The sequence below is a fragment of the Chiloscyllium punctatum genome, chromosome 42 (assembly GCF_047496795.1).
Source record: "Chiloscyllium punctatum isolate Juve2018m chromosome 42, sChiPun1.3, whole genome shotgun sequence".
NCBI lineage: Eukaryota > Metazoa > Chordata > Chondrichthyes > Orectolobiformes > Hemiscylliidae > Chiloscyllium > Chiloscyllium punctatum.
Genome location: NC_092780.1, coordinates 48,100,819 through 48,112,089, shown reverse-complemented (window position 1 = coordinate 48,112,089; position 11,271 = coordinate 48,100,819). Strand labels below are relative to the sequence as shown.

The following is an 11,271-nucleotide window of genomic DNA, read 5'->3' as shown; positions in this document are numbered from 1 at the left end:
TGTAACTCTGTACTAAATTATACTAAATATACCAGGTCCTTACCAATGAAAGCTTGAAGAGACACACTGCCGCTTCTGGTCCTGTCTGAGGTTGAAGTAGTGGGAACGTTCCCATTGTGCTGACTGTAAGATGCCTTGACTGACTGGACTTGGGCCAGTTCAAGGATACAATGGCCTCCAATTAGGGTAACCTTACCTTGGCGCTGCAGTGCAAATTGATCCAACAGCTCCCCTTTCTTGTGGATCTTGGACAAAGACAAGCTCTGTTCCATTGACAAAGGTCATGGCACAGAAAAGAGCCGGTACATTCACACTGGTAGAGCGTTTTCCAAACGTAGAGTCTGGTTATAATGTTGGAATAACATGCAAGGAGCTTTGCAGTGCAGCAGACTGTCATAACGCTGGCAACACAGGCAATAAAGTAAATGCATTCAATTTTGAGGATTTGAGATTATTCATCACGATGAGAAATTACTTTGCAGAGAGTCAGGACTGAATGGGGAAGGGAAATTTAAAAGCAATTCTCAAAGTTGACAGTTCTCCTGCGAATTGCTCACGCTTATGGCGTAAACCATTCATTTTTGCTGAGGAATGCTGAAGGGTCGATTATTGACCTCACTTTACTCTACAGATTTCAAAAGTTGAAATTTTTCCAGGTTGCTAAAGCAGAGAAAAACAAGGAAAGGAAAACAGAGTCCAAAAGTTTTGGGTAAGTTGGGAAGAAGTTGGCATCACATTTTGGACCTGAATTTCCACAGACCACGTCCATGCCTTGGCCAAAATGGCTGCAGATCCCTGAATCTTCATGTCCTTCCCTATAAATTGGGCATTGATTATTTTTCGCAGAGTTTTATGGGGTGACTATGGGGGCATTTTACATATCTGCTATTCATGGAGAAGAAGCATATTTTTCCTTCAATCAGAAGCTACTTTATCAGGATTTCCAAAACGTTCACGGAGACCATGCCTGGGATGGAGGGTTCATTTTACGAGCAAAGGCTAAACAGGCAAAGAGTTTAGAAGACTGAGAGGGATCTCATTGAGACATATCAGAGCCTGAAGGGGCTTGACAGGGTGAACGCTGAGAGGATACTTCCCCTCGTGGGAGAGTCCAGGACCAGATGGAACAGTCTCAGAATAAAGGGGCGCTAATTTAAGACAGAGATGGGGAGGGAATTCTTCTCTCAGAGGGTTGAGAGTCTTTGCAACTTCTTGCCACTAAATGGGGGGGGGGGGGGGGCAGAGGTCATGTGTATATTTAAGGCTGAGCTAGATTTTTAATTAAGGATTATGGGGAAAATGCGGGAAAGAGGGGGTGAGGAATGATGGGTCAGCCACGATCCTATTGAATGGCAGGGCAGGCTCATGGGGCCGAATGGCCTACTCCTGAGGAAGGGTTACACGCAAAACATTGACTTCTCCATCTCCTGACGCTGTTTGGCTTGCTGTGGTCTTCCCAGCCTCCTGCCTGTCCACCCGGCTATTCCTTATGGTCTAAAATATAACTCATACTCTTTACAATGTTGAAGAGATAGTTTAAAGCTGATGTCATTTGGAAAGGTGAGGGGCCCTTTGTGAGAGGTAGCTGATGGTTTTTTGAGAAGTCAAGGTTAGGATTGTTAAGGATTGCTATTAATTTGCACAAAAAGTCAATATGGCCCGCTGAACCACCGATCCATCAAGAATTTTAAATCTGCTGTTCTTTACATTTTGAAATAAACAAAAGCCTGCAGCTGAAAAGAAATCAGTTCCTGCAACTTAAATGGATGGTTGCTTTTCAGCCAGAGGTGCCAGAGCCAGATGCTTGTGGGCGGCACGGTGGCACAGTGGTTCACACTGCTGCCTCACAGCGCCAGAGACCTGGGTTCAATTCCTGCCTCTGACTGACTGTGTGGAGTTTGCACATTCTCCCCGTGTCTGTGTGGGTTTCCTCCGGGTGCTCCGGTTTCCTCCCACAGTCCAAAGATGTGCAGGTCAGGTGAATTGGCCATGTTAAATTGCCCGTAGTGTTAGGTGAAGGGGTAAATGTAGGGGAATGGGTCTGGGTGGGTTGCTCTTCGGAGGGTCGGTGTGGACTTGTTGGGCCGAAGGGCCTGTTTCCACACTGTAGGTAATCTAATCTAATCTAATCACTACGAAAGTATAATTTCTCAATTCCCTCCATAACCTGCGGGTTCACAGTTTCATTAAGACAGCTCTAAGCATTCATACACAGATTATCTGTCTTTGATGTGTGGCTTTAAAGATAAATGTTTGTTTGTTTTTAATAAGGCATCGGGTAGTTGAAGGCATTTTTGTTTTTTCTTTATTAAGTGTTTGAATGGATTTGCAGGTATTAAATTGACTTCTGTCAATACGTGTGCTTTTGAGTATTGTAAATTGATAGTTGAGTCTTTATCATATCTCATCATGGTTCCTGAGGCATGGCCAATGGTTGACACTGGTGAGCTGGCATGAAGGATGTAAGGACAAAGGGTCGAGGATTAGGGATCTCAGTTTAGCACCAAGTTGGCATAGAGGCTGGTCATGCTTTTGGGGAGATGTGGTCTGGATGATATGAGGGGTCATTGAGCTTGAGTCGAGGGGTAAAGGTTTGGAATGGAGTGTTGGAGATACAATGGGGGTGGATGTAACAGCCAGCAGGAGCGGGCATGGAGGGAATGCAAAATCCAAAGTGGGTAAGGACTTGGTGGGTGGCTTTTTAATTGTTTTGATTTCAATTGGAACAATGAGGTGTGCTTTCCACAACCCCCCCCCCCCCCCCACCCCCCATCCCACCCTTTGGTAACCAGCATCCTTTGTGGCAGCATTGTGTTGAGGGGCAGAGAGACCACCCTTAGTTAGTAGCACCCCATCTCTCTTCTGGAATGAAAACCAGGCCAGTTGGAGTGTTTCTTCTGTGGTTGGGTTCTTACTTAGCCCACCATTAGTACTACAGTTCATGGTCCCCACTATCAGACACGCCCTTAAGCCAGAGATATTTTTGTTTCAGTAACAGGAAACCTAAAGAAGTCATGGTATTGTTCCAGCTCCACACAGTAGAAATATTAATGAACCGATGGTCCAGAATTTTGAACGAATGGTTCAGCAACATGAGGTCACTGCATTAATTAATTAATAAACCTGGATTTTAAAACCTGCCCTCAGTAATGTTGGTAATGCCAATAAATGTCCACCTGGTTCAAGAATGTTCTGGAGAGATGGAGATCTGATTCAGACTGACATGGCAAATCAGATCCACAGCAATGTTGCTGACAATGGGCTAGCCAGCTACAACATCGTTTGGACTGTTATGGAAAAGTCAAAGAAAAATAAAACTGAATGGATCGTCCAACACTGATCTCGGCATCAGAAATGACGGAGGTGCGTCTGGTTTCGTTGATTTTGCAAAGTCCACCTGACCGAGGTGGAGGGGCGTTTTGTCAAAATTGAGCGAGCTGTCAGACGGGCTGATCCAGATGACTTTCAGACTTGAGAGAGTGAGAGCTTCTCACCTTCACGGCCTGCAGTACGTTGCCATGGAGCCTAATGGGGTCTTGTTGCAGCTTGGCACAAGCCTCACAATTCTCCTGTCTTCCCACCCTACCCTCAGCCCTTTTCACTGCTCCACAAGTATTTATCAGACTGATGTCCAGATCTAGAATTAGGCAGGAAAAGACTTTCAGAGATTGACAAGGGTTTGATATTAAGTCTATGATTTAGCACAAACATCTGTTTCCACTTTTCCCTTCTGTACACTTTCCCTGTTCAGAAGACAATGTCCTTCCCCACTGAAGAAGAATTGAGCTGTTAACTCAACCCTGGAACTGTTCCCGTTGACCCTGACTTCTAACGCACAGCCCGGATGCACTCACCGTCCTTCCTGTAATATAGCAGTTCTACTTTCATCTCCTCCGATCCCAGTAGGGCTTGTGCCAGCTGGGCCATTGCACTCTCTGGTGTGGCCGGTCCAGTCAGAAAGTCACAGGTGCCCGGTTTCTGCATGATCTCCACCCTGGAGTAGCCGAACATTTCACAAAAGCCATCGTTGCAAAAGATAATGGCGCAATTTTTCATCCGAACATTGGTAATGAGAAATTTCCGATCTAGGAGGAAACGAAAACGCAAGAATTAAAACTGAGCAGCAGTGACATTAATCAAATCCTTCAACATTAATAGTTAGGGCTACCAACCACCCAGAATTGATCTGGAACCTTCAGGAATTAAGCATTAACATTCCAGGCACTACAATCCAGGAGAAAAAAAATCAATGGCATATTAAGAAATTGTTCCTCTATCCCCTTTGAAGACTTTTGTTTATTAGTTTTGGAAATATTGAAAATGGAAAATAAAGCTCTTTCACTAGGTTACAGGAGATGGTCGTTCTTAGAGTGAAACTTCCAGCAAGACAGCCAACCAACTCCAAGCTTGCTTTTGGATTATAAACGCTGTATGGACCAATGGATGGACTCTCCTACACTTGCATCTTTCAAATGATTGCCTTTATCTGTTTTATTCAATATTATCACAGTTAATTACTGACATAAGAAATAAAGGAGACTAGACCATAAAGTTGAAAGTTCTAAACTGCAGGAAGGCCAATTTTGACAGTATTAGGGCAAGAACTTCCAAAAGGTGATTGGGAGCGGCTGTTCACAGGTAAAGGGAAGGCTGAAAAGTGGGAGATCTTCAAAACTGCGACAACAAGAGTCCAGAGATGGTGTATTCCTGTCAGTGTGAAGAGCATGGCTGGTTGGGGTGGGGAGTGCTGGATGAGTGGAGAAATTGAGGCTCTGCTCGAGAAAAAGAAAGAGGCCTATATCAGGCATAGACAGCTGGGATCGAGTGAATCCGGAGAAGAATATGAAGGCAGTGGGAGCATGCTCAAGAAGGAAATCAGGAGGGCAAGATGGGGATATGACGTAGCTTTGGCAAATAGGGTTAAGGAGAATTCCAAGAGATTCTACAAAAACATTGAGAAGAGCAACTAGAGATAGAATAGGGCTCTGTTTCCTTGCTTTATTCATTCACAGGATGAGGGCATCACTGGCTAGGCAGCATTTATTGCCTGTCCTTAATTGCCCAGAGGGCAGTTAAGTGTCAGTCACATTGCTGTGGGTCAGGAGTCACATGTAGGCCAGACCAGGTAAGGCTGGCAGCTTGGTTCCCTTCAGGACATTAGTGAACCAGATGGGTTTTTCTGACAATAGATTCATGGTCATCATTAGATTCTTAATTCCAGACATTTACTGAATTCAAAGCCCACATCTGCCATAGCAGGATTTGAACCCGGGTCAGCAGAATGTTATCTGGGTCTCTGAATTAACAGGCCAGTGATAATACCACAAGGACATCCCCTCCCCTTAAAGATCAACAAGGCCACCTACGTGTGGAACACAAGATATGGGTGAGATAGTAAATGAGCATTTTGGAGAAGGATGTGGAAGTTCGAGAACTTGAGAAATCAACAGTGACATCTTTTTAAAAATGTCCCTATTACAGAGGAGGTGGTGCTGTACGTCTTAAAATGTATACACGTAGATAAATCCCCAGGACCTGATCAGATGTACCTTAGAACTGTGTGAGAAGTTAGGGAAGTGATTGCTGGGCCCCTTGCTGAGATATCTGTATCATTGACAGTCACAGATGAGGTGCTGGAAGACTAGAGGTTGGCTAATGTGGTGCCAATTTTTAAGAAAGGTAGTAAGGGTGGCATGGTGGCTTAGTGGTTAGCACTGCTGCCTCACAGCGCCAGGGACCTGGGTTCGATTCCAGCATGGGGCAATTGTCTGTGTGGAGTTTGCACATTCTCCCCAGTGTCTGTGTGGGTTTACTCCAGGTGCTCTGGTTTTCTCCCACAATCCAAAGATGTGCAGGTCAGGTGAATTGTCTATAGCGTTCAGGGATGTGTAGGTTATGTGCATTAGTCAGGGATAAATATAGAGTCGTAGGGTAGGGGAATGGGTCTGAGTGGCTTACTCTTCAGAGGGTCAGTGTGGACTTGATGGGCTGAAGGGCCTGTTTCCACACTGTAGGGATGCTATCGTTCTCCGAAAATCCATGTCGGTGGTGGGCAAGTTGTTGGAGGGAATCCTGAGGGACAGGATTTACATGTATTCGAAAAGGCAAGGACTGATTAGGGATAGTCAACATGGCTTTGTGCAGAGAAATGGTATCTGTCCAACTTAATTGAGTTTTTGAAGGAGTGACAAACAGGATTGATGAGGGCAGAGCAGTAGACACTGTCTACATGGACTTCAGTAAGGCATTTGACAATGTTCCCATGGGAGACTGGTTAGCAAGGTTAGATCTCATGGAATACAGAGAGAATTAACCATTTGGATACAGAACTAGCTCAAAGGTAGAAGACAGAGGGTGGTGGTGGAGGGTTGCTTTTCAGACTGGAGGCCTGTGACCAGTGGAGTGCCACAAGGATCGGTGCTGGGTCCACTACATTTCGTCATTTACAGTATATAAACGACTTAGTTTTGAGCATAAGAGGTATAATTAGTAAGTTTGCAGATGACGCCAAAATTGGAGGTGTAGTGGACAGCGAAGAAGATTACCTCAGATTACAACAGGATTTTGATCAGATGGGCCAATGGGCTGAAGAGTGGCAGATGGAGTTTAATTTGGATAAATGTGAGGTGCTGCATTTTGGAAAAGCAAATCAGGGCAGGATTTATACACTTAATGGTAAGTGTATAAGCGTTTCTGAACAAAGAGACCTTGGAGTGCAAGTTCATATTTCATTGAAAGTAGAGTCACAGGTAGATAGGATAGTGAAGAAGGTGTTTGGTATGCTTTCCTTCATTGGTCAGAGTATTGAGTACAGGAGTTGGGAGGTTATGTGGCCGTACAGGACATTGCTTAGACTGTTTTTGGAATATTGCATTAAATTCTGGTCTCCCTGCTGTAGGAAGGATGTTGAGAAACTTGAAAGGGTTCAGAAAAGATGTACAAGGATGTTACCAGGGTTGGAGGATTTGAACTATGGGGAGAGGCTGAACAGGCTGGGGCTGTTTTCCCTGGAGCGTCGGAGGTGGAGATTTACAAAACTATGAGGGGAAACATCATGGGCCAAAGGGCCTGTTCTGTGCTGTACTTTTCTATTGTTAGGGTAAATAGACAAAGTCTTTTCCCTGGGTGGGGGAGTCCGGAACTAGAGGGCATAGGTTTAGGGTGAGAGGGGAAAGATTTTAAGGGACCTAAGGGGCAACCTTCATGCGAGGATGGTGTATGAATGAAATGAGCTGCCAGAGGAAGTGGTGGAGGCTGGTACAATTACAACATTTAAAAGGCATCTGGGTGGGTATATGAATAGGAAGGGTTTACAGGGGTATGGGCCAAGTGCTGATCAACAGGATGAGATTGATTTAGGATATCTGGTGAGCATGGACAAGTTGGACTGAAGGGTCTGTTTTTGAATCAAAACAAAAGTCACTTCTGATGGACTTTGGAAATAGAACCAGTCTGACTCAAGATTAGGATACTGACCTCACACCTTTAATGCATTGTCACTTAAAAAAAAAACCTTAAGTTATCTCGAGAATGTGACTTGATAGAAGTTCTGGGATTTACAAATGAGTGAACCGAAACCTGCAACGCATTCTGAAAGATGGAAGACTTAACAGCGATCCAGGTTTGTTCGATATATTGTTTCAGTTGCTTGACACTGTGATCTTTTACTGTAAATTCTGTGTCTTATGATCCTGTTCCACAGCTACCTTATGAAGAACAGCACTCCAAAAAGCTAGGGCTTCCAAATAAATCTGTTGGACTATAACCTGGTGCTGTGATTTTTAAATCTGATAGAAACATTGCCCTCGGGAATGTACTAGGGAACAGCTGTTTGCCTGCACCATTGCTTCATTGGAGAAGGTTCAATGACTGGACACATTCTTTCCACTCATATCTGTGGCTTCTAGTGAGTGTAAATGCCATATAACTTATCATCTTAAACTTACTGTTAGCATAGTTCTTAACACACTCACGATTGTCCAGTCATGGGTCTGATTTAATATTTAATATTATAGCTAGAGGTTTGCAAGAAGAGGCTGGGTGAGTACAGTTAGGATGCTGCCTATTGTAAATAGCTGAGGCTTCATTAACTGAGAATGATCAACATGAAGACTGCTTCCATTGTCATCCTGTCAGCATACACTCTTTGTGGCTTCTGTACAAAACTAAATGTCACTTTTAATCACCACAGTTTGAGAATTCAGCTCAAATTACATGGAGAGATGTGCAGAGTGATTAATGGCCTTTCGGCTTGTTTGAATACACAGGAGATTCACTTCATCGAAAACCATTTCATTGGTAACTCATTAAAACCGGGTGGCTGTTCTGTAATAGATGGTCCTTTAAACCTAATAGGAGTGGGGTTTTTATTGAGAGCTATATTCCCTGTCTGCACCCCCCCCACCCACCCACCTCGACTGAAACGTTAGCCAGGAGCTTGCCCACATCAGAGCTAGCTGTTCAGACCCAGTTTAGGTCCCAATCCGAGGAGGTGATGCTTTAGGAGCTGCTGGCCCCAACCTGATTGTAATCCCAGCAGCATTCAGGTCGAAGCCCAAGCAGTTTACCCCTGTGGCCTGACCCTTCCCCTCCCAGGGGCAACAGAGTGCAGTGTGGCCATTAAATCTCCATTAATATGCCACGTCAGAGCCTGACGACAGCACCGTGGTAGGACCGATATCAAACAACGATCAGTCAGAATACTGGAAGAAGGTAGGGGGCTTGGTGACATGGTGCAATGGGAACAATCTCTCTCTCAACGTTGGCAAAACTAAAGAACTGATCATTGACTTAGATTAGATTCCCTACAGTGTGGAAACAGGCCCTTCGGCCCAACTAGTCCACACTGACCCTCCGAAGGGTTACCCATCCAGACCGATTTCCCTCTAATGCAGCTAACATTATGGGCAATTTAGCATGGCCAATTCACCTGACCCACACATTTTTGGACTGTGGGAGGAAACCCACGCAGACATGAGGAGAATGTGCAAACTCCACACAGTCGCCTAAGACTGGAATTGAACCTGGGTCCCTAGTGCTGTGAGGCAGCAGTGCTAACTACTGAGCCACTGTGCCACTCTATGATTTCGAGTCATAGCATCATAGAGATGTACAACATGGAAACAGACCCTTTGGTCTAACTCATCCATTCCGACCAGATATCCTAAATTAATCTAGTTCTGTTAGCCAGCACATGCATATCCCTCTAAACCCTTCCTATTCATATACCCATCAAGATGCCTTATAAATGCTGTAATTGTACCAGCCTCCATCACTTCCTCTGGCAGCTCATTCCATACACGTACCACCCTCTGGGTGAAAATGTTGCCCCTAAGGTGCCTTTTAAATCTTTCCCCTCTCACCCTAAACCTATGCCCTCTAGTTCTGGACTCCCCAACCCCAGGGAAAAGACTTTGTCTATTTACCCTATCCATGCCCCTCATGATTTTGTAAACCTCTATAAGGTCACCCCTCAGCCTCCGATACACCAGGGAAAACAGCCCCAGCCTGTTCAGCCTCTCCCTATAGCTCAAATCCTCCAACCCTGGCAACATCCTTGTAAATCTTTTCTATACCCTTTCAAGTTTCACAACATCTTTCCAATAGGAAGGAGACCAGAATTGCATGCAATATTCCAACAGTGGCCTAACCAATGTCCTGTACAGCCGCAACATGACCTCCCAACTCCTGTACTCAATACTCTGACCAATAAAGGAAAGCATACCAAACGCCTACTTCACTATCCTATCTACCTGCGACTCCACTTTCAAGGAGCTGTGAACCTGCACTCCAAGGTCTCTTTGTTCAGCAACACTCCCTCGGACCTTACCATTAAGTGTATAAGTCCTGCTAAGATTTGCTTTCCCAAAATGCAGCACCTCGCATTTATCTGAATTAAACTCCATCTGCCACTTCTCAGCCCATTGGCCCATCTGGTCAAGATCCTGTTGTAATCTGAGGTAACCCTCTTCTCTGTCCACTACACCTCCAATTTTGGTGTCATCTGCAAACTTACTAACTGTACCTCTTATGCTCGCATCCAAATCATTTATGTAAATGACAAAAAGTAGAGGACCCAGCACCGATCCTTGTGGCACTCCACTGGTCACAGGCCTCCAGTCTGAAAAACAACCCTCCACCACCACCCTCTGTCTTCTACCTTTGAGCCAGTTCTGTATCCAAATGGCTAGTTCTCCCTGTATTCCATGAGATCTAACCTTGTTGGACGCCTTACTGAAGTCCATATAGATCACATCTACTGCTCTGCCCTCATCAATCCTCTTTGTTATTTCTTCAAAAAACTCAATCAAGTTTGTGAGGCATGATTTCCCACGCACAAAGCCATGTTGACTATCCCTAATCAGTCCTTGCCTTTCCAAATACATGTACATCCTGTCCCTCAGGATTCCCTCCAATAACTTGCCCACCACTGACTTCAGGCTCACTGGTCTATAGTTTCCTGGCTTGTCCTTACCACCCTTCTTAAACAGTGGCACCACGTTTGCCAACCTCCAGTCTTCTGGCACCTCACCTGTGACTATCACTGTTACAAATATCTCAGCAAGAGGCCCAGCAACCACTTCTCTAGCTTCCCACAGAGTTCTCGGGTACACCTGATCAGGTCCTGGGGATTTATCCACCTTGAACCATTTCAAGACATCCAGCACTTCCTCCTCTGTGATCTGGACATTTTGCAAGATGTCACCATCTATTTCCCTACAGTCTATATCTTCCATATCCTTTTTCACAGTAAATACTGATACAAAATACTCATTTAGTATCTCCCCCATTTTCTGCGGCTCCACACAAAGGCCGCCTTGCTGATCTTTGAGGGGCCCTATTCTCTCCCTAGTTACCCTTTTGTCCTTAATATATTTGTAAAAACCCTTTGGATTCTCCTTAATTCTATTTACCAAAGCTATCTCATGTCCCCTTTTTGCCCTCCTGATTTCCCTCTTAAGTATACTTCTACTTCCTTTATACTCTAAGGGTTCACTCGATCTATCCTGTCTGTACCTGACATATGTTTCCTTCTTTTTCTTAACCAAACCCTCAATTTCTTTAGTCATCCAGCATTCCCTATACCTACCAGCCTTCCCTTTCACCCTGACAGGAATATACTTTCTCTGGATTCTTGTTATCTCATTTCTGAAGGCTTCCCATTTTCCAGCCATCTCTTTACCTGCAAACATCTGCCTCCAATCAGCTTTCGAAAGTTCTTGCCTAATACCGTCAAAATTGGCCTTTCTCCAATTTAGAACTTCAACTTTT

At 44.7% G+C, this 11,271-nt stretch overlaps 1 protein-coding gene across 1 annotated transcript in view; it reads right to left on the bottom strand.

Annotated features, from left to right (window-relative positions):
- Positions 1-11,271, bottom strand: part of kcnh6a (potassium voltage-gated channel, subfamily H (eag-related), member 6a) — a 557,988-nt gene that overhangs the window by 509,397 nt on the left and 37,320 nt on the right. The window contains exon 2 of the mRNA XM_072561924.1: positions 3,855-4,085. Coding sequence (XP_072418025.1) covers positions 3,855-4,085 — 231 coding nt within the window. The remainder of the gene's footprint in view (positions 1-3,854; positions 4,086-11,271) is intronic.